The following is a 24,740-nucleotide window of genomic DNA, read 5'->3' as shown; positions in this document are numbered from 1 at the left end:
ACACACAAGCTCAATAAAAATGATGCAGTGTGTCAGAATACCTAATAAACAAACTTGCCCTTTCTGTTCAATGTTCATTGTACCTGCTTCAAATGTGAATAAAACAGAAGAAAGAAGAACAAAGCCTAAACAGTGTTAGGTAACCTCTCCCATCTTTATTCTGGTGTACCACATGACTTTATTCTGGTGTACCACATGACTTTATTCTGGTGTACCACATGACTTTATTCTGGTGTACCACATGACATGTTTAGCAAGTGTGAATCAAGTTTGTACACAATGAAATACCTTCATCAAAGGATATGACATAATAACATAATAAACTATTGGGCCCATTGAAAAGACAACATTACACAGCCACTTTATTTTTAACCAACTCAAAATAAGCACGTAATAATTTTTTCAACAATCAGGAAACTGCTAAAAGCAGCCAGTCAAGTATGGGATCAGGTATCCGGAGACCCGTTATCCAGAAAGCTCAGAATTATAGAAAGGCCATCTCCCATAATAATAATAATTAAACTTTTTAAAATTGATTTCCTTTTTCTCTGTATTAATAAAACACTACCTTGTACTTGATCCCAACTAAGGGGCAGATTTACTAAAGGGCGAATTGTCGCCTGCTACCGCTTCGCGCCCATCGCTACACTTCGGCAGGCGCAAATGTGCTCAGACTACCCTAATTCACTAAAATCCAGAGTTTCGCCATGGGCGCCAAACTCTGGCGACTTTTCGCTAATGTTACTTCGAGCATTTGATAGTGAAGATGTGCTGGCGTTCATTTCTGCCTAGCGAAACTTTGCAAGGGATCTAACGCTCAGGTCAATTTGCATGGGGCAGGAAATTTAAAGTTGTATGGACGTCTTTATGTACTTACAAATTATACTTTTAAAAACACATGTCCAGGGAACCTTAATAAAGACAATAGAGTTCTAATGCCCTACACATGTGGTCACTGTAAAATTAATGTTCCATATGTTTGCAAATGTATGGAGAAAACCGGTTACCCAAGTTAGGTATTTTGCAGGCAATCAGGCTGAAAAAAGGAAAAGACAGTAGCGTTTTTTGGACTTTGATGCATTTTCGGCTCACAGAATATAATGTAAGTAACAGAAGATGAGGAAGATCTATGCATTCCAGTGCACTTCGCCTGGCCTGAGGTGGTGAAGGCAACTCTGGCGAAAGAGGTAACGTTCAGTAAAATCTGCACTTTAGTGAATTTGGGGAGTAACGACTTTTCATCAAAGCGAACAGTCGCCTGGTTATAGAGTAAGAATGACCGCTAGTGCCAGTCTCTTTTGCTAGCGAATTTGCGAATCAGTGAATCTGCGATGTCCCTGCGGGAGGTAACGCTAGCGAATTGTTATTAGCATTAGCCACTTTGCCCTTTATTAAATCTTCCCCCACATGATATAATTTATCCTTATTGGAAGCAAAATCAGGCGATTAGGTATAATGGTTACATGATTTTCTAGTAGACTTAAGGTATGAAGATCCAAACTACAGAAATATCCGTTATCCGGGAAAACCCCAGGTCCCGAGCATCCTGGAAAACAGGTTCCATACCTGTATATTCCAAGATTGCATAGATACACGTTAATTACATCTAGACAAACCTATATACATTTGCAAGAGTATCCACATTTATCTCCTATACATATTTCTATATTTATTACAGTGTATATGTAGGAGCAAAGAGAATGATGATAGGACATGCTGAGGATACCCAAAACCTTGGAATTTACTGAATTGAAGAGACCCACTGATGCAGTTATCTTAAAGAGTATTATTGAGGCAAGTCCACCCCAAAAAAAAATTTGCCTTTAAAATAAAATATATAAAAGAAATTCTAAGCAACTTTCCAATACACATTTATTAAACACGTTCAGTGCTTTTAAAGATATTTGTAAAAACAATTCCTATTGAAAGCAGCATTTGCTTAAAGGGGTGGTTGCCACATTTCAACTGGCCTTCATTTTTTCTTTTTTTATAATTTCTGAATTATTAGCCTACTTCTTCTGACTCTTTCCAGCTTTCAAATGGGGGGTCACTGACCCCTTCTTAAAAATGAGGCTACAAATGTATTATTATTGTTACTTTTTATTTCTATTCAGGCCTCTCCTATTTATATTGCAGTCTTTTATTCAAATCAATGTGTGGTTGCTAGGGTAATTTTGAAAAGGCAGCTGAGTAGTGCCTTCATCTTTTTAAAACAATAGTCTTTTAGCAAGTTTCTGGATATACATAATCAATATGTTGTTTTACATATTGTTTCAGAACAAATAATCATAAACGTGTAATGAACTTTGTCCTTGTAACAAATGAAAACACTAGGGGGGGTTATCTACTAAACTCCGAATGCAAAAATCACGAAAAATTTGTTATTAAATTTTTATAAAATCAGACTTTTAAAAAAATGATGATTCCTTTGGAATTTATTAAACCCCGAGGATGGAAAAGTTCAAATCTGAAAATCCGGCATCTCAGACCTGTCGAGTAGTGATGGGCGAATTTGCGCCATTTGCGTCGAAAAATTCACGAAACGGTGCCGGCGTCTCGTTTTTGATGCCAGTGTCTCATTTTTGATGCCAGCGCCCGTTTTTGACGCCGTCGCCCGTTTTTTTTGAGACTGGTGGCCGTTTTTGATGCCGGCGTCCGTTTTTTTAAACGCCCATCACAACTGTCGAGGTTGCATATAAGCCAATGGGAGAAGTTCCAATGATTTTTTGAGGTGTGCTGGGTTTTTTGCAATACCCAGAAGTTTTCGGGTGGAAATTCAGGAAAAACGTGAAAATCTGATGAAAAATCCCGAAAAAAAACCAGTGAGAAATTGGATTTTTTTCCCGCAAAGCAAATTTTCAGGAAAATTTAATAATAAATAATCGTAAAAAACCCAAGCAGATTTGATCAAAGTTTGTAGCAGAAAATATTGAGATAAATTCAGACTTTGATAAATAACCCCCTACGTAACGCTGTCCCTTTAATGGGTGATTCTTGCAGGTATTTTTCCAGTGGAAATATTCGACTTGATTCAACTTTGATAAAGAACTGTTGGTGCAAACCATTATGTGTGTTATAGTAGAATAATAATGGTTGCAGTTATCTAATGCTGATGTTCACTCCCTTCTTCCTACTTCTATTTTCTTCATAATGTCACTAAAGGTTTGCCCCTGGCTTCCCATAATAATCAATGGGGGACTCCTGTGCGCAGAATATGTGTGCGACCATCACAGAATGCAGGTAGTTGTATCAAAGATATTACAGGGGTGGTTCATCTTTAAGTTAACTTTTATTCTGCTAATTCTAAGCAATCAATTGGTCTTCATTTTCTTTCTTTATAGTTTTCAAATTATTTGCCTTCTTTTCCTGACTCTTCCCAGCTTTCAAATGGGGGTCATGGCCCTATTTAAAAATAATTTACAAAATATTGTCATTGCTACTTTTAATTTCTCATCTTTCTATTCAGGCCCTCTCCTATTCATACTTCATTCTCTTATTCAGATCAGTGCATTATTGCTAGGGCAATTTAGCTGATATTTAAAACTGGAGAGCTGCTAAATAAAAAGCTAAATAACTCAAGAAGCACAAATATTAAAAAAATGAAAACCAATTGAAAATGTAACTTATTTTATTTCCTTAATTATAGTGGGATAGGGGTCCACATAGGGGTAAAATATATAATTGTAGCTCAAGTCCATAAAGTGGGTAAGAGTCCTATATTATGGGGCAGATTTATCAAAGGTTGAGGTGAATTTTCGAATGAAAAAAAAAAAATCGAATTTCAAGACATTTTTTTTGGGTACTTCGACTATTGAATGGTCCAAATTCAGTTCGAATTTGAAAAAAATTCTAAAATTCGAATATCGAAATTCATCATGTACTGTCACTTTAAAAATTCGACTTTGATCATTCACCATCTAAAACCTGCCGTATTGCTGTTTTAGCCTATGGGGGACCTCCTAGAACCTATTTGAAGTCAATTGGTGGACTTTGAAAAATCTACGTTTTTTTGCGGGAAATCAAATTCGATCTAATGCTATTCCATCGATTAGTACAATTCGAATTCGGCAGAATACAGACCTATTTGACCAAAAAAAACTTTGACTTAATTTTGGCTGGTCTTTTTGAATTCGAATTTCGAAGTTTTTTCAATTCGAAATTCTACCCTTGATAAATATGCCCCTTTACGTATGAGCAAAACACATTTTATCCAGAGAAAATTGTTGGGCTTTTAGGAGTGGTCAGTGGCATGATGTCTAACCCAAGTTTTTTTTAGTTCTCCGTTAATCAATTAATTATATATAAATAGCAGGGATTCATATTTCAGGTTATGTATCACTTACCTGCTTGATTCTGTCTGAGTCTGACGTGGAGGTTTCATCGAAATCATCTATATTTTCCGTTGGAATAAGGCATTCATCTAATGAAGGAAAAAGTTGAACCTTTAGCAAAACTAAAACCTATATAAGCCATACCTTTGTATGCCCTCTTCCATGAATATTACTTGCTTCCCTTTATTTATAAATGACACTGGTACACACACTGATGATGATCATATAATCACCTCTATCACCAAATTACTAAAAATTACAGTGGGGCTCATATCTCAACACTGGGTACCTGGGCAGTAACCCATAGCAGCCAATCCATGATTAGCTTTCTTTCAGCCATCTGAAGGTAACATTTGATTGGAAACATTTGATTGGTTGCCATAGCTTACTGACTAGTTACAAATTTGGAAGGTGAATGCTACATTCAAAAATATATAAAACAGAAGGGGGAATGTATGATGATAGGGTTTGAGTGCTGAATGTATAAGAAGGTGGAGTATAGCATAAAAACATGAGGAATTATTTAAAGGCTAATGTTAATATTAGGTAGGGAAGGGAATATTTATAGCTCATGATAAAAGGGGAAATTAAGCAGAGTATGAAACATAGGAAAAGGGGAGTGGGATCTGGGTGAGTAGGAAACAGGCAGGAATTTGACACAAGGGGTAAAAGGAAAGGAGTAGAAGTGACATATGGAGGAAGGGAGCTGCATAAAAAGCAGGGGCAAGTACAATATATCACATGTGACCCCTGGAATTCTAGGTAAATACCCCTGCTTACTGCATCCATGTAATTACATATTAAGGGCATATTTATGAAAATGTGAGATTAGAGCTCATCAGTTCATTCCTATGGGTTTTGTAGAAGTGTATTTAACTCTAACTTTCACCCATTGATAAAAATGCCTGAATAAAAAGCCTGTGAATTTTGATAAATCTGCCTCTAAGTGTAATATTGCAATGGACATCTTCACTGCACTTGTTACTATTTTGTAAAGGCTTGTGTGTTATATGTTACCAGGTGGGATTTTATGGATCCCTGCACCTAAAATGGAGACAACAATCCACAAGGTCAGATTCAAACCCTCTCCATGAAACACCAGTGGACATGCTGGAATTGAGACACCAGTAATGTGTAAGTTGTTATATTGTAAGCATGCAAGACCTGCGTAGGTGCTTGTACAATACCAATGTAGAATAACAAGGTTGGTTGACCCCACCTGATGGGTTGGTGTAATTTTACGTGTACAAGTATGGGACAGTTATCCAGAAAACTTGAGACCTGGGGTTTTCTAGATAAGGGATCTTTCTGTATTTTGGATCCTGTAAAGGTTAATAAGAAGTTGGAAGAAAGCTAGGAGAAACACTCCATGTCCTTAAAAGGGAATATGTGCAGGCGTTCACATAAGTTTATATTTAATCTCTGATCTAGACACATTTCTAAGGTATACATATTCAGTAATTTAAAGGGCATGTGAAGTCTAAAATAGAATAAGGCTGGAAATTCTGTATTTTGTACACTAAATATAAACATGAACTTACTGCACCACAAGCCTAATCAAACAAATCATTTATGCTTTCAAAGTTGGCTACAGGGGATCACCATCTTGTAACTTTATTAAACATCTTTGCAAGACTAAGACTGTGCACATGCTCAGTGTGGTCTGGGCTGCTTAGGGATCATCATAAACAAAGCTGCTTGAATTCTGCATTGCTGGGAAGTAGGCGGGGGCTCCCCCTGCTGTTCACAAGTATGATTGTTTCCCTGCTCAGCAGTTAGGGACTGTCTGACAATTCTTATCCACAGCAGTAAATGAAGGGAGAATTTCACTGCATACAGTCAGGTTTCTTATAAAAACAGTACACATTTTTTAATTAAAGTATATTGGAGATAGGTTTCTTTTTCATTAAAGAAAGTAAAAATGGGATTTTATTTTTTTGCCTTTACATGCCCTTTAAGCTATACTGTATACAAATGTACCAATCAGAATATACCACGTTACCTTCGATCCAATGATTTAAAAATATGTTCATTTGGAACTGTGTTAAAATGGTATAAATATATGTCCTCAAATTGTATTCAGGATCAGCAATTTTTTTTTGTTGTTGCTGGTCTACGCACATATGTAATAAATCTTCTCTAAAGGAATTTTCTTTGTTTAAAAGAGTGGTGGAGAATCATTTTTATAATCCCTATACCTAAGTCTACTAAAAAATTATTAAAATATTCATCAAATTCAATAGAATTCTTCTGCCTCCTATAAGGATTAATTATATCTTAGTTGGGATCAAGTACAAGCTACTGTTTTATTATTACAGAGAAGAAGGAAATCATTTTTTCAAATGTGATTGTCACGGTGTCTATGGGAGAAGGCCTTCCCGTAATTCGTTACTTTCTGGATAATGGGTTTCCGGATAACTGATTCCATACCTGTACAGTACAAAGACAGAATATTGCTCTATTGAACTTGGAGAAACTCCGTTGAGTAGAAGTGATCTGCTACAACTCATCTACCCAAGTTTGCTATGATACTCTCACACAACAGTCCCTGCCCCTGGGGCAATTTATTCAACTAAAATTGGACCTTTTGCCTTATGCTTTGGAGACATGAAGACCAAGATATGAGAGTTTAATAGAGCATTACACAACTTCTAAAAGTCCATATTTTCCTGCAGTTCATACCGGTCTAACGTTGCACTAAAGAGCTTTGAAATACCGCAGTGCAAGATTAGCCACCTCCAGGCTCAGAGCACATCAAACGGCTCTTCTGGACAATATCCAGAAGATGCTGGCTACAGGTAATTCTAATTCACCGTAATTACTTAGACAATAATTTCATTTAAAAATGTCAACGCAAAAGTTTCACCTATAATATTTACCCTGCATAATGTGGAAATCCTTTCATCTCATGATATATTGAAGATGAACATTACAAAATAGGTGTGCTGCATACGAGCAACTGACATTTGAAGGTAGGACAACTCCTTTTGTCTACTTACTGCTGGAGGCAATGATTATAGGCCTCGTATTCATTTCACAATTATTTAGAAACAAAAGCCTTCAGTCGCAGTGCCGTACATAGCGATTGATTGAATATCTTTTTTATATAAACCATTGTGCAGTTATAGGACCTGTTATCCAGAATGATCAGGACCTGGAGTTTTCTGGATAAGGGATATTTCCATAATTTGGATCTCCATACCTTAAATAATGCCTTTAAACATTAAATAAACCCAAGAGGATTGTTTTGCCTTCAATAAGGATTAATTATATCTTAGTTGGGATCAAGTACAAGGTACTGTTTTATTATTACAGAGGAAAGGGAAATCTTTTTTAAAAATTTGGATTATTTGGTTAAGGAGTCTATGGGAGATGGCCTTCCCATAATTCTGAGTTTTCTGGATAGCGCCTTTCCGGATAACAGATCCCATACCTGTATAGTTAATGCGAAAAAATAAAGGTTTTAATGAAAAGTTGAATCTTACTATATAAATAACAGTTGTACAGGTATAGGATCCCTTATCCGGAAACTCATCTCCCATAGACTCCATTTTATCCAAATTTTTTTTAAATGATTTCCTTTTTCTCTATAATAATAAAACATTACCGGGTACTTGATCCAAACTAAGATATAATTAATCCTTATTGGAAGCAAAACCAGCCTATTGGGTTTATTTGATGTGTAAATGATTTTCTAGTAGACTTAAGGCATGTAGACCCAAATTAAGGAAAGATACGTTATCCCGAAAAACCCCAGGTCCGGAGCATTCTGTATAACAGGTCCCATACCTGCAGTACACAGGGCTAAATAAGACAAGTGGGAAAAATAGTTCCTGATGTTAGATAAACACTGCACAAAAATGTCAACCAACCTCATGTTGTTGGGTGATAATGATCAGTTTTTTACCATTTAGTGTGAAAAAATCCAAGACTGTGACATTATCTCCCTAATGACATGGAGTTACTTGATGTCTTTGACTGTGGGTCATGATACCTTTTGTTGTCCTGCCAGAGGACACATAAGTAAACTAATTGTCTTTGATAAATCTGCATTTGAGTTCTAAATTTCAACCAAACTCTACACATGGGGGGGTTATTTACTAAACCTCGGTTTTTTCTTGTCAAAGGTTTTTGGTGGAAAAATCGAATATTTCGAGATTTTTTTATACCTTGAACCTTCTAAAAGTCTGAATCCGAAAATCCTCCATCTCAAACCTGCTGAGGTCATGTAGAAGTCAATGGCAGATGTCCCTTTTATAATTTAAAGATATCGTGATCTGTGCTGGGTTTTGTCAGATATTCCGAAAAATTCAGGATTTTCGGATGATAACCATAATCAGGCATCAAATCCAAAAAGTTTGTACGATTCAAGTTTTTTCTCGTTTTCAATCAAGTCTTTTCCCGCACCAATTTTTTCACATTATTTTATTGATAAATAAGTTAAAATCATGAAGTTTGGTCAAGCTTGAAATAAAAAAAAAAGATGCAATAAATTCGAGTTTTAGTAAATAACCCCCATAATGTATAAATAGTTTTCTCATACATCCAACTATTACTAGAATTCTAAAAGAAGCAATATTCTGTGGTTTCAAGGGGAAATCAGTAGTGTCATGATAAATAGGAAGCTTTGAGGATTTTTAGCACATAGTAGTCAATCACTGCATGGGGCAGATTTACTAAAGGGCGAAGTGACTAACGTTAGCGAAAATTCGCCAGCGCAACATCATTTCGTTACTTCGCTGATTTACTAATGGGCGCAGGCGTAACTTCGCTAGTGAGGGACATAGACGCTAGCGGTAATTCACTCCCTTATGCCTGGCGAAGTTGCGCTCTGGCGAATGGACGTAACTACGCAAATTCACTAAGATGCAGATTTAACTGAACGTTACCTCTTGCGCCAGACTTGCTTTCGCCACCTCAGACAAGGCGAAGTGCAATAGAGTAGATAGGACTTCCTCAAAAAATAGTTTTCTAAGTCACAATAAACGCTGGAGACTTTACATTTTCAGGGTGATAGGCTGCAAAAGATCGTAAATTTTTTCTGGGGTACCCGGATTCCCCCCTACATTTCCTAACATATGGCACATAAACTATACACTGGGCTCATGTGTAGGGCATTATAACAACTTTATTTTATTAAGGTTCCCTGGGCTTGTGTAGTGTAATGTATTTGCTGCAACATATACGTTCCATTCAACATTAACTTCCCGCCGTATGCAAATAAGGCAACGCTAGCGCAACTTCGCTTCTCTTGCCGCAGTAACACTAGCGCTACCTTGCCAGCGTTCAGCGTCCTGGACGCAACTTCAGATTTTAGTGAATTAGCATTGTCCTGGTGAATCTACACCTGGCGAAGTGTTGCGATGTGAGAGAAGCGGATGCTAGCGCAAATTCTGCACTTAGTGAATCTGCCCCATGGTTTCTAGGGTAATTTGGACCCTAGCAATTAGATTGCTTAAATTGCAAACTGGAGAGCTGCTAAATAACTAAAAAAACAAAACAAAATGAAAACCAATTCCAAATCATCTCAGAATATCACTTTCTACATCATAGGTTATTTACTAAACTCTGAATGCAAAAGTTATGAATTTAAAACAAACTTAAAAATCACGAATTTTTCAGAATTGATTAAACCCCGAGGATGGAAAGTTCTGAATCTGAAAATCCAGCATCTCAGACCTGTCAAGGTTGCATATAAGTCAATCAGAGAAGTCCCAATGATTTTTTGATGTGCGCTGGGTTTCGTGCAATACCCCAAAGTTTTCAGAGTTTTCGGGCAAAAAGCATAAAAAATCGAAGTTTTCGGGTGAATAATCAGAAAAAATCTGAGTTTTTGGGTGAAAAATCGGAGAGTTTTTCCCGCAAAGCGAATTTTAGGGAAAATGTAATAATAAATAAGCGTAAAAAACCCAAGCAAATTTGATCGGAGTTTGAAGCAGACAATGTTGAGATAAAATCGGGTTAGTCCACACAGGGAGATTAGGGGAGATTTAGTCACCTGGCGACAAATCGCCTCTTCTGGGCGACAATCTTCCTGAACTGCCTCTGCGTGTCTTCCCATCCGCTATAATGAAAAGTCGCCTGCGCCAAAGCACACGCGGCGTTTTCAGAAGTCGCCCAAAGTTTCCTCATGAGGCAACTTCGGGCAGCTTCAGAAAACGCAGTGACGCATGTGCTTTAGTACAGGCAATTATTATTATAGCGGATGGAAAGACAATAAGAGGCAGTTTGGGGCAATTGTCGCTCAGAAGAAAAGTCAATTAGTCGCCAGGTGACTAAATCTTCCCGAATCTCCTCATGTGGACTAACCCTAAAAGTTAATTTCCAGGTGAACAACCTCTTTAAGTAGTTATAGGAGTTGTAGTTCAGCAAGATATGGGACATGCTAGATACAAATATTTGGCACTACCTATTTACAGTTTCCTATGACTGTGTGACTCTAAGCTCCAGCCCATCTCGTGATTTTTTTAATGAAAAAAAAATGTAATATCCTTATTGTTAGTGGATGATAATCAGTTGGATTGATTTAAAGTTGCAGACCATGTTCTATTAGATACACTTTCATGTGCTAGACATACTGTAACTATGCTTTGCTGCAGGCTTGTGGAAGAGAACTGGTTAAACACGTGTCACTGTTTATTCTCCTTCTTCAGAAAATCAGCCCCTACCACAGGCTGTACCAGCGAGTTCTTGCACCCGTGTTTTCTTTGGAACAAAGAGGGGACTTTCCCTGAGCCCTTGAGCTAGAAGGAGGAACATTATACCAGTACTGGAAATACCAGCTGAGACACTGAAAAATGTGTTTACACTTTTCACAAAAGTGAAGCTGCAGTGACATTTGCTTACAAAAATATCACATTTGTACTTTATACTCCACATAAATACACATATACACACGTGAATAACCAATCATAGCTTCCCACTAAGGAATACATTTAGCAACATTCCAACTCAGCTTTTTACTGCTGTTTGAGGTTTTTGCTGCAAAAATCTTGAATTTTAGAGATTTATTAAGCACGAAAAACATTTTGAAAAATCACATTTTAACATTTGTGTTTTCAGGTTTAATTCCTGGCTGCAAGCGGCCAGATCATGGATGAATTAGAACACAGACAGATGTGCAATAGTACTAAAGGTGGTCATAGACATGCTGATAATATCATTCGAAGCACATTTTCATATGATATTCGGTGCGTGTATGGTGGGAGACGAGCCGGCTGATATGAGCAGAAGACTTGGATATCAGTTGGCTCGTCGATTATTGTTCGGGCGCCCTTGAAGGCATCCGAACATCGGCCATTGTTAGTGCTGAATTCTATTGTTTCTACCTGTATATCTGACGATTCAGCTCTACATGTGTGTATTGAAATGAACAATCTTTCCTGGAAAGATTTTTTCCAGGAAAGATTGTAATTGTAACGTCTATGGCCAACTTCAGGGGTGCAAAAGTGCTCATTCCAAAAGTTATTTATGTTTAGGATCTGCTCTGCACCTCAGATCATGAGAGTACAGTGTCTTTGGGTTCAAGGCAACTCTGTCCTTACCTGCCATATGAGATTCATGATAATAACCGGAAAAAATATAGGAATAGAAACAAAGTACTTTACCTTTAGGAAGTCCTGTATCTTGCAGAGGATACGTCTCTGTCTGTTGAAAAAATGTCATTGGTGTTACACTATGTAATGCATGGGAGATAAAATCTTTATTCATGTATATATAATGTACATTATTTAGGTGATTACCAGGCAGGTTCTATCAGGCTTCTCTGACTATCATTGATTTCATATTTACTATGGTACAATTTTTATAATGCTTGGGTATATAGTTGGAACAAAGTGCATCTGTGTTTACTCTCTCCCACATCCTCACTTCTCATATGTATCCCAACGTGCTAGCCATACAGTGGCCTAGCTCAGCAGCCATGTCTTTCTTATCTGCATTATATTATAGACTTAATATACTCCATAATATACTACCAGTTATTGTAGTCCATCTATAGGGGTGTGATAAGAATAAGAGGACTGGGTGCTGTGTGTCATGTGTCGGGATCCCTTGCAGCTGCCCTGGGCTGTGCGCATGTGCCATAGAGTGAAATCGGAACTTAGACACCGATGGGGAAATGTAATAAAAGTCGGTAACGGAAAAAATATTCACAATTAGTGATGGGCGAATTTATTCGGCAGGCGCAAATTTGCAGTGAATTTGCGCGATTCGCTGCCAGCGAATAAATTCGCGAATCGCCCGAAAAAGTTTTCGTCAAACTCTGTGCGAACCAATTTGCCTTTGTGCGAATTTAATATAGCTTTTGCAAACCCGGAAACTGTTTAGCGACCACTTCTGACAGTGGAAAAAAGGTTTTGCGAATTTTATAGTTTGCATCATTGTGCAGTGAATGTAATAAAACTTCTTACTAAAAAAGTTGACATGTTTGCTCCAAAAGATTAGGACATCTTCAAGCACTTCTTAAAAGTGGGCAATGCGCAATTAAAATTCGCAATTTAATAACAGTTTAAGGAAGAGTATTACATTGTGAAATGAGAATTTTTATTCTTATTTGTGCTAATTGTTTTGCTCTTTGCGACTTTTATTACATTCCCCAATTAAAGTTTTGTCCTGCTGTCAACATGTTTGTTTAGGTGAACATGTTGTAGTTAGGTTGTAACCCCTGAATGGTGCCTAAAAAATTGGTATCCCCCAGTGATTAGGACTTTCCTTGTTCTTTAAGGGCAGAGACAGACGAGAAGATTCTGGAAGATTTAGTCGCCCGAAGTTTCGTGAGGCAACTTCGGAAAACGAATTGCTCCAAGTGCCATCCCACCAGCGATTTAGATTCTAGCCAGTGTGGAGGCAGTTCGGGGAGATTGGTCGCCCGAAGAAGAGGCGATTTGTCGCCAGGCAACTAAATCTCCCTGAATCTTCTCGTCTGTCTCAGCCCTTAAGGAGAAGGAAAGGTATAATCGATGGGGGAGGGTGGGGTGGTAAAATTTGTTTACTCTACAAGCTTATGGTAGCCATCTTCTTCAGCTTCTTTGTCTTTTCTTTCCAGGCTCTGTTCCAGGCAGTATAGTGAAAGCTGAACTTTGATGCAAAAAGCTAACATTTTTACTCTACTGAGAAATATTCCTAGCTAGTGCTTTTTTTTTTATTATAGGGAACTGGACTACCAGCCTGGGAAATAAGGTATTAAGGTATTAGTGAAGTGGGAAGTGCCTAACATTTGGACACAACCCAGTTATAATACCTTTAGCTCGCCTTTAAGCTATTATTTACTTTTTTTAACTAGTGGTATAGCAGTATAAAGTTAACTTTAGTATATTTTTACTCTACTGAGAAATATTCCTAGCTAGTGCTTTTTTTTTATTATAGGGAACTGGACTACCAGCCTGGGAAATAAGGTATTAAGGTATTAGTGAAGTGGGAAGTGCCTAACATTTGGACACAACCCAGTTATAATACCTTTAGCTCGCCTTTAAGCTATTATTTACTTTTTTTAACTAGTGGTATAGCAGTATAAAGTTAACTTTAGTTTATGTCTCTTAAAGGGGTGGTTCACCTTTAATTTTACTTTAATATGTCAAAGAATGGCTAATTCTAAGAAACTTTTCAATTGTTTATTTATTTTTTTTATAGTTCCAGCTTTTAAATGGGGGTCACTGACCCCATCTAAGAACAAATGCTCTGGAAGGCACAGGGGCGAACCGCGGGCTGCTGGACCCCCCTCTCCCGCTCCGCACTTAAAAGTTTAGCGTCAGAGCGGGTCAAAAGGGGCAGATCGGAAATTCAGGTTTAAAAAACGCAAATTCGGCTCTGAGGGGCAGATTCACTAAGGGTCGCATTTTGAAGTTAAAAAAAACATTGAAATTCGACCCTCGAATTGAAATCCTTCGACTTTGATTATCGAAGTCGAAGGATTTTTAGCGTATTCGAATGATCGAAAAGAAATCGTACGATCGAACGATTAAATTGTTCAAGCGAACGATTCAAAGTATTTTTAGCGATTGATCAAAGGATTTCTATTCGATCAAAAAAAACTTAGAAAAGTGCTGTGGAAGGTCCCCATAGGCTAACATTGCACTTCGGTAGCTTTAATTTCTTGAAGTATGAAGTCGAAGTTTTTTTTAAGGAGACAATACATTGATTATCGAATGGTCGAATATTCAAACGATTTATACTTCGAATCGAAGTCAAAGTAAATTCGAAGTCGTATTCTCCTATTCAATGGTTGAAGTATTCAAAAAATTATTTCGAAATTCGAACTTTTTTAACTTCGAAAATTCCCTCGAGCTTAGTAAATCTGCCCCTTAAAGTTACAGGAGGCGGCTTTTTGCCGCCCCTTGTAACCGGCCGTTCACTGCCGCCTGAGGCAAGGTGCTCACCTGGTAAGGCATCACATTTATTGTTATAGCTACTTTATATTACTTATCTTTCTATTTGGGATCTCTCCTATTCATATTCCAGTCTCTTGTTCATATCGATGCAGGGTTGCTAGGGTAATTTGGACCCTAGAAACCGGATTGCTGAAACTGCAAACTGGAGAGGTGCTGAATAAAATGCTAAATAACTCTAAAACCACAAATAATAAAAACCAATTGCAAATTGTCTCAGAATATCACTCTCTACATCATATTAAAAGTTAATTTATAGATGAACAACCCCTTTAACCTGAAAAGAGGGATGTAAGTACTCGATTTCCTACTGTACTGAGGCTGTAGCGCCCATGCACCCTTGTGCCTGTATCACATGCACATACAAACTGTGTGCAAAACAAAGCTCACAAGGGCAGTGCTAGGCAATAAGTAAAGGGACCCCAGTTGGCTGCTCATGGAACTCCAAAGCTCGTTTATTTGCAATGACACACATCCTAGTGGTGTTCCTGAGCATGCTGCTTCATCATGTGTGGCACTGGATTTTCCTCTTTACAGTTCAGCAAGTAGAAATGATTAAAACAACTGTACAGGTGTATAATTAAATATTACTATTTCATAGATGCAATCAGTAACTTTGATTTTTTTCTCCACATTATTCACCTGCCTATAATGTAGTGGTTCTAAACATTACTCACAGTTTCATATGGTAAAGTGCTGGGTTCGGTATCTTCAACTGGTTCTTTGGGCTCATGATCTGATAAGAGATATTTTTTAAAAAAGAGTGAGATTCAGGCCTATAGCTTGGAAAAACAGAAGAGCAAAATGCTTTGTGACTGGTTCATGTCAGTATCTGTTGTCATATGACTGTTATACCCTATCTGTATCTTGTAGTTGTTTTACTATTAGCAGATTCTGAAATTTGTACATAAAGAATGCAAACTTTCAATCAACACTAGGGGGTTGTTTACTAAACGCCGAATGCAAAAATAAAAAAAAAATGTGTGATTTTTTTTTATATAAAATTGGACTTTTAAAAAAAATCGAAAAAGTCAAAATCAGAAAATCCGGCATCTCAGACCTGTCGAGGTCAAGTCAATGGGAGAAGTCCCAATGATTTTTGATGTGCGCTGGGTTTCGTGCAATACCCCAAAGTTTTTGGAGTTTTTGGGTTGAAAAATCCCAAAAATCTTGAAAATCTGATGAAAAGTCCAAAAGAAATTGTGAAAAGCAAATTTTTCGGGAAAATGTAATAATAAATAAGCGTAAAAAACCCGTGCGGATTTGATCTGAGTTTGTAGCAGAAAATATTGAGATGAATTCAGACTTTGATAAATAACCCCCTAAGTGCTTATGTGTATTGTCTATAGCTCTATCAAGGAATAGCATCTTTAGGTACAATTGAACCTTACACTTGCCATTGGCCAGGCATTAAGTGCAAGGTTCCCATTGTGTATTTCGCTCAAGCACTCTTTATTTTTTATTTATGCCTGTGATCATGCTCAACGTAAGGGTGTGTAGGAGAATTCCCATTCCCCACCCTGTTTCACCCATAATGATGTGATTGCAACTTTACAAGTAGGTGCATGCTATGTGCCTCTATTCCAGCATTGTTTGCACCTAGGGGTGGGTGCACAACTATGTAGACGCTTGCAGTGGTTGCAAAGGAGCTAGTACTGTGGGTGAAAAAATAACATGTTGTGGGCAAATTGCAAGGTTTTATTTTGCATTTTGCACTTAGCCTCCTGAGTAAAGGAATCCTTCTTAGCAGTATTACAAAACTGTTAAAAAAATAAATTTTATGTTATTGGAAAAAAAATAGGGGGTTTTCATTTTTATTTTGCTTTTTTTGGGGGAGAAGTATCAATATCTCATTAACTGCAAATAAACAGACTGTATTATGGAAGCTCACTACACCAACAGATAAGTTAAGTCTAAGGGAATTTTTCAGTTATCTTTTGCTGACAGATGTCAGGTTTCCTCCACCCACTTTGGAAGCTCAGAAATACTGATATTTCTAAACTTTCAAAATGCTTGATGGGTTTCCCTACGAAGTTTGTCTTGCAAACCAATACAGGAAAATATTCCTTGCTTATACAGAACATTTATCCTGTATTTATTTACCCTTCAATTGATGGTTTAAAATTAGGTAATAGAAGTATTCATTTTCTGCAAATCTGCATAATCTGTAGTTATGCATCAGAAACAGCACCCATATAAAGGTTAATTGTATGAACGCAGTATGTTGTGCTAAGTGCAATTTTCAGACACATATCACCATGCTATTACCCACAATGCAGCGTTTCCCCTCAATCCATCATCATTGTGTTGTGCGGCATTAAAACTACACATGCACTATTTTTGGATTCAGCCAAATCCTGAATCTTTCATGACGGATTCGGCTGAAGTTAAAAAGAAAACAACGTAAAAAATAACACTTTCCTGTGTCACATTTAGGGGGTTATTTATTAAAGTCCAAATGCAAATAAATTTTGTTTTTTTTTTACTATAAAGTCCAAGTCTTTAGTGGAAAAAAAACTTCAATTTTTTGTTATATATTATACCCTGAGGCTGCAAAAAGTCTGAATCCAAAAAGTGTATATTGTTGTATATAAGTCAATGGGAAAGGTCCATCTCCTATTTGGTGGTTTCTGTGGTCCGTGCTGAAATTAGCCTGAAAATCCGACTATTTTGGATTTTTAGGCAAAATCTGAAAAATACGGCTTTCAGGAAAACTCCTGAAATAATAGAACAATTTAGGAAAAAAATCATACAATTCAGGGGTTTTGCTTGATTTTATTAAGTTTTTCACAATCCGATGAAATCGAGCTTTTTTAAGAATAAAGAAGGTCAAATTCCGGATTCTAGTTTGGTCGGACTTTTTTAAATTAAATAATCAGAAATCATGTGATTTTAAGGATTCAGATTCGGTTCAGCCAGGCATTTGGATTCTGCCAAATCTGAATTCTGCTTTGAAACACTTGAATCCTGGCCCTAATTAAAAAATCATTTTTGTGAAAAATGCTGCAAGTTTGGTTACCTATTAATGCAGTGTACTACAGAGGTCATCACAATGGTGCTTGATGCAACTATACAGAAGTACAAAGAATGTGTGTGGTCACAAATGAACGAATAGCAACATTTCTGTCCATTATAGAGAAACCATTGTAGGTTACCAGGGGTCGACAAAAAGCCAGATTTTCAGTTAATTTCACATTTCACCGTATACATAGATAATTTGAATTGTGATAATCATGAATAAACATGATTTGTGTGGATTTGAGACTGCAGGCAATAACGGGTTAACAGCCATTCGTAAGAGACTGATTGAGCAGAGTGCAGATAAAGTTACAAATGCTGCATTCTAATGCACCAATGGAAGTGTCGCCTGAACTGAGAATTCCACATCAAATAAATATTGCATGCAGTGACGTGCACAAATGGAAGACATGTATGATGCGTCTGCATCTGTCCAAACATGAACAGAATCATGGTTTGTACATGCTATTATTAACATTTGGCTGAATGCACACTGAATAGTTTGCTGGAATTGTCAAAACTGCTTCTGGAAAACAAAGGAACTGTGAAGTTTATTTATATAACCAGTACCTCCCATTTAACATCAGCATTTCTCTGTCTGCTCTTATCACAATCGACCTGCCTAATAAAGGCATTTGAGTAAATATACTAGCTGTATGCGCAAACCTCTAGCACTGTTATATAGAACACACTAGTGGAAAATAGGTACAGGTATGGCATTCTTTATCCAGAAACCCCTTATCCAGAAAGCTTCAAATTGCGGAAAGGCTGTCTCCCATAGACTCCATTTTATTCAAATAATCAAAAATAATAATAATAATATATTCAGTATTCAAAAAAACCTATTTCCTTGTTCTCTGAAATAATAAAACAAAACCTTGAACTTGATCTAAACTAAGATATAATTAATGCTTATTGGAAGCAAAATCAGCCTACTGGGTTTATTTAGGGGGTTCTTTATTATTTAGGTCCAATTGTAGAGCTTTGTGAGGTTTTTTATACCTTTAAATGAATTCACAACTCGAATGGTTTCCAATTTAAGAAAAAACTTGAATGTAAAAAACTGAAATCAGTGAATTCGGGGTAACAACCCAAAAACTCGAATTACATGAGTTTCAAATTGCTCAAATTATTATTATTATATTTCCGGATTCAAGCTATTTCCAGCTTCGGGGTATAATAAATTTCCAAAAATTCGAGGCTTTTTAAAAAAAACTAAAAATGTTTAGTTTTTTTTTTAAAATCCAAGTTTTGACTGAAAACTTGAATTTTTCGGGTAAAAAACAACTTCCTGAAATGTTTATATGATTTCCTAGTAGACTTTTTGTAATAAAATACACTAAGTTTGCCCAGGAGCAGTAACCCATAGCAACCAATGAGAAGGTAGAATTTACCGGTCACCTGTTTAAAAGCAAAGATCCTATTGGTTGCTATGAGTTACTGTTCCTGGGAAAACTTAGTGCATTTTATTGCATATGGGGGTAAAGGTATAAAGATCCAAATTAAGGAAAGATCTATTATACGGAAAACCCCAGGTATTCTGGATAGCAGGTCCCATACCTGTATGAAGTTCCTCTGTTTCAGTCACTTAGGGGGTTATTTATCAAAGTCCGAATTTATCTCAATATTTTCTGCTACAAACTCAGATCAAATCTGCTCGGGTTTTTAACGCTTATTTATTATTAGATTTTCCCGAAAATTTGCTTTGCGGGAAAAAATCTGATTTTCGATTTTTTTTCATCCGATTTTCACGAATTTCACGATTCTTTCAGAATTTTCACCCGAAATTTTTTTTTTAAAAGTCAGATTTTATAAAAAAAATTTTTTGCATTCAGAGTTTAGTAACTAACCCCCGTATTGTGGCCTTCCTTTGAGACTAGGGGATTAGTTCTGTTTGCTCTAATCATGAGAAGGTGAAGAATGAAACTTGAACCTTTAATATTATGAAAACTGGTTAAAATAAATAATAGAAAGCTACTGGTGTACTATTTGAAACACCTGGACAGAAAAAAGTGCTTGGAATACAAACATGCCCTTTAAAAGGGGACTGTCATTTTGCTTGTTATAGAATTGCCTTTTCTCAACAATTTTTTGTCATTATTATGATTTACAGTTTTTAGATTTTAAATTGTTGTCTACATCATATTATAAGTCAATTTAGGGGTTAAATCACCTCTACCTTATATTACAGTAGCAGTCAGGGCTTTTTCTGGTTCTGCCTCTGCTTAAGCAACTCTGATTGCCCATTTCCCTCACCAACCCACTCTTACCTAACTTGTGCATCCAAAAAAGTTGAGAAGAGCTATATGGTTTGGAGAGCTACACCCTCTAAACCAGTGATCCCCAACTGGTTGCTCATCAGCAACATGTTTATCACCAACCCCTTAGATGTTGCTCACAGTGTGACCTCAAAGCAGGTACTTATATTTGAAACCCCCGGATGAAGGCAAGTTTTTGTTGTATAAAAACCATGTGTCCTGCCAAACAGAGCCTCCTGTAGGCTGCAAGTCCACATGGGGCTACCAATAGCCAATCACAGCCCTTATTTGGCATCCCCCAGGAACTTTTTGCATGCTTATGTTGCTCTCCAATTTTTTTTACATTTCAATGTGGCTCAGGGGTAAAAAGAGGTTGGGGACCCCTGCTCTAAACTAAACTAACTAACACTGGTATCAGCATCTTGCTGTATACATGCTGTAATACCTGACCTTGGCCTGTAATTCTGACTTCCCTTACACTGCATGCCCTGACTTACTCCTGACTTTGACCCTTTGTACCTTGCTATTGGTTGCTATCTGAACTAGTGAGCAGCAAAGTGGGAAGTTCCCCTTAAAAAAACTACCAGTTTCTTATCTTGCATGGCAAATCTACGCACTGGCTAGCAAGGGCCAAGGAAATATCATCTAGAAACTGCCTGCATGATGAGTATCTTGGACAATACAGAAAGAAATATGCCTTAAAACCGCACTGCTTTAAAATGTACTGTCTATAAAGCCTCTATAACACAGTACTGAATTATTAGTGTAACATTTAACGCATTCACTGCTCTGTTGTAATCAAATTCTACAATCAACACAATTTATAGTAATTGTTGTATATTTACGGTTATCATGAAAAATACTATGTTCCTGCTATTGCTATGTCTGGAGCATTCCATAATTAGATATCTTCTACTGACCAATGTCCTAACTCAACATGCCTTTTTTTTTGCCCGGCGTCCCACTGGCCGACCCTGAGGACATATGTTCCTAGTACTACCCCACCATTACGCCATAGGCATGTTCCTCTTCTGTCCACCCCTAGTTCTGGCCCTGCCATCTTTCTATTGTTCAGGCCCCAATCAACTAAATTAGGGCTCAGGAAACAATGAAAAAGAAACTGAAAGCTTAGAGTTGCTGAGAATCTAACTATGAAACAGAATAATTTTAAATTTCAGAATTAATGGGCAGTTGTGCTGCACTGCACCAATGACATCAGTAAAATTAAGCAATAACTGGATTAACTATAGAGGAAGCATAATACGTATTCGCAGAGAGAGGCACAGAGGAACAAAGCCGTTTTCTCAGGCAAATTCACTTTCCTGCATCCTTTTTCTACTAAACAAGAAGTAGACATTATGGACCCCTAAGAATACTGCTTCCACATTTACTGAAAATAATCTGTGCTACATCACATAAGTTTTAACTTCAACTCGTTTTGAGACGGAACTGCAGGGCAGTGTCTGAAATGCCATGGGAAGTGGAATTGGGTTGGCGGGTCCCATGAAGGCCGGGGGTCACTAGGGTTTTCCCAGTGTCCCGTCGGCCCATTCTGACCCTTTGCCACAGGGAAATGTGTTTCTATGATAAGGGCACGGTGGCATCATGTCTGCCATATCCAGAGGCATGCCATAGAGGAGTATAAATGTGCAATCCTTTTGTCTGGGGTATTGCTGCACTCTGCACCTAGTACACCAGTACAAGGTAACTACAAGGCACCCACTGATGCTACCTAACCTGTGAATTTGTATAATGTGAATTGGGGGAGGCAAGGGGTACACCTACATACCTCTGCCCCACCTGCTGATCATAAACACAGCACTGCTGAATGCTTTTATCAAAAACTATAAACACTTTATTCATCATCTTTAAAAAATTCAACATAGCAAAATTATAAAAGGCACAGCCATGTGGAAGCCCTTGGGGCTCTAAGGTTAATTTAGGTGACAATGTGCTGACCCTTATAGCACATATATACAGTATAATAATATCATTTATATCAGAATATACCAATAGCCATAGTCATAACTGGAAACCTAAACTATTCCATAAGAACTAAAGTTCCTTGAGCTGTAGAACCAAACACATGCACTGTGTGAGTATAATAGAAAATGTCCTTAAAGGGGCTGCTCACCTTTGAGTTAACTTTTAGTATGATGTAGAGATAGAGAGTGATTTTCATTTTTCATTATTTGTGGTTTTTGAGTTATTTAGCTTTTTATTCAGCAGTTTGCAATTTCAGCAATGTGGTTGCTAGGGTCCAAATGACCCTAGCAACCATGCATTCATTTGAATAAGAGACTGGAATATGAATAGGAGAGGGCCTGAATAGAAAGATGAGTAATAAAAAGTAGCAATAACAATACATCAATACATGTAGCCTTGCAGAACATTTGTTTTTTGATGGGGTCAGTGACCCCCATTTGAAAGCTGGAAAGAGTCAGAAGAAGCAAACAATTCAAAAACTATATAAAATAAATAATGAAGGCAAATTAATTGGCCATTCTATAACATACTAAAAGTTAACTTAAATGTGAATCTCCCTTTCAAAAACTATGCTGGGGATCTTGAGAAAAAGACAAGAGGAAACACTACTAATTAGTGATGTGGAGGTTGACAAATTGTTGACCCGCACCCTGACCCTAACCATCCCCTCTGCACCCGACCCTAACCCGCTGCTCCACTTCCCCTTATATACCTGCTCCCGACCCGCCCCCCATCTCTGACATCACGGAGGGGGTGAGGCGCATACTTAGGTCATGGCCTGACTCACTATGCGTGTGCCGGCTCGAACCTGACCAACCTGCCGGTATCAGGCCGGCCCACACATTACTACTACAAATGACACGTGTATCAAGATGAAAGGAAGATACAATATGCCAGATTTTCTTCATCAGTGACATATACATGCTAGCCAGAGTACACAAAGGAATGTTGATTATACTTAGGTGTTTGGAGAAGGAATGTGGAACAGAGAGAAGAACTGGATCCTTGCTCTGTGTTGATCCAGAAGTCACAATGTCATGTCCCTAAAACCTGGGAATTAATCAGTAAGTCAGTTCACTGCATCCAAATACTTTCACAGAAACCCATGTATTGTAATTATGTGTACTAAGGAAGGAATTTGCACTGACCTAGGATGCCACCTCATTTCAGGGTCAGGTCTCATCCATTTATCACAGACACACACAGGCAGTAATAAGAGTGTGAGATGATCGCTCAAGCTGCTCACATAAAGGTGAGGACCCATATTTATGCAGCCCACCAGTGCATGGGAGCAAAAGGACTGCAAGGGAAATGTCAATTTTATGTCAGCTGGCAACTTCACTCAAGCTCTGATGAGAGCAATTCAACATGTCTGAATTACATCATCATCATCTTCATCATTTATTTATATACCACCAGCAAGTTAAGCAGCGCTGGCACAATAATTTAACACACAAGGGATACCAGGGGCAATCCTGGCTTCTGTGCCCACTGCGGAAGCTTTCCCGAAGTAACTTGGAGTAGATTTATTTTTTTGTTTTTGAACATTTTAGTGTTTGTAGGAGACATGCTAACTGCAACATGTGACCTCCTCGGTTGATCTAGCACTATGTATTCTGGTTTGCTGAAAGCTGAATGCCACATAATTCTGTTCTGCCAGATGTATTAAAGAATGTGGTAAGACGAGGGTATTATTTAGATTGAGGCTTAATCCTAGTGTAATCAGCTACAAGCTCTGACAAGAACAAGTGCTCTTCCTGGGTAGATATTACATTATCTCTGTACATAGTCTGTTGGAAAAAAAATGCACAAAGGAAATATCTACACTTTAAATTCACAAATTATGGTTTAATTTCTGTGCAATTACCCTTAAACCTCCCAGTCAAATGACATGCTTATAAATCTGTTTTATTAGGAGCAGAAGTTTTTTTTTTGTTTTTTTTTAAAAATAAATAAAAAGTAGTGCAATTATGATCAACAAAACATTTAAAGGGATATATACAAAAGCTGTCATTTAGGGTTAGGTTTAGGTTCCCAAACAGATCATTACTGAGATATTGAGAGCAATAATGCAAACTTCTGGTGAGGTGTCATGCTGACTTACAAATGGCCTCAAAGCTGACAGTTGCAGACGAGTGAAACTGCTGTGGCTTTACATTCAGAGGCTTTGGCTATATACTGTAATTATTATACATTTCCCACACTTTGCATGCATTTCCTCACAGCACCTCTCCCACATGCATTTAGGATATTTCCCATTGTGTTTTCTAAGCAAAGAAACTAGAACTTTTCCAACCCTCCCGCACTCTGAAAGAAATAAAGGAAGGAACACAAGTGAAGAAGCCTTACTGTCAGAGGGAGGCTCCTCAGAAGCCATGTGCCTTTAAGTCTCAGGGCTCTTGTCTGTGACACAACAAGAGTTATGTACTCATCTACGATCCTCACTTCCTGCTTCTACAATAAACATCTCATACAGTTTTTTTTCTGGAAAAATGACGTTTTTATAGGTTTTCAAAAGTATATTTACACCACCTACTGGAGTTGCTGATTTTCTTAATATAACACCTTCCCCCACACACACCTCCTCCCTGTGTTTTTTCATACAGAGAGCCATTCAGCTGGCAGCCTTTACTGACTGGCTGAGGCAGATTCCATCCTGACCCAGAGATGCCGCAGGCATTATCTCCACAAGCCACACTGTCGACATCATTGTTTCTTTTCTGTACATACATTTTCACATTCTCCTCAGGTTTTCTCCCATG

The 24,740-nt window shown here is 37.6% G+C and overlaps 1 protein-coding gene across 1 annotated transcript in view; it reads right to left on the bottom strand.

The window, feature by feature from the left end:
- The window catches only part of edaradd.L (EDAR-associated death domain L homeolog), a 28,129-nt gene extending 3,389 nt beyond the window's left edge, over nt 1-24,740 (bottom strand). Inside the window, exons 1-4 of the mRNA XM_018262956.2 lie at nt 24,328-24,740; nt 15,394-15,452; nt 11,939-11,978; nt 4,344-4,420 (exon numbers count right to left, since the gene is read on the bottom strand). Of these exons, the coding sequence (XP_018118445.1) occupies nt 4,344-4,420; nt 11,939-11,978; nt 15,394-15,452; nt 24,328-24,355 (204 nt within the window). The 5' untranslated portion in view covers nt 24,356-24,740. The remainder of the gene's footprint in view (nt 1-4,343; nt 4,421-11,938; nt 11,979-15,393; nt 15,453-24,327) is intronic.

This window comes from Xenopus laevis, chromosome 5L (genome assembly GCF_017654675.1).
Source record: "Xenopus laevis strain J_2021 chromosome 5L, Xenopus_laevis_v10.1, whole genome shotgun sequence".
NCBI lineage: Eukaryota > Metazoa > Chordata > Amphibia > Anura > Pipidae > Xenopus > Xenopus laevis.
This window is presented reverse-complemented; position numbering and strand designations above follow the sequence as displayed.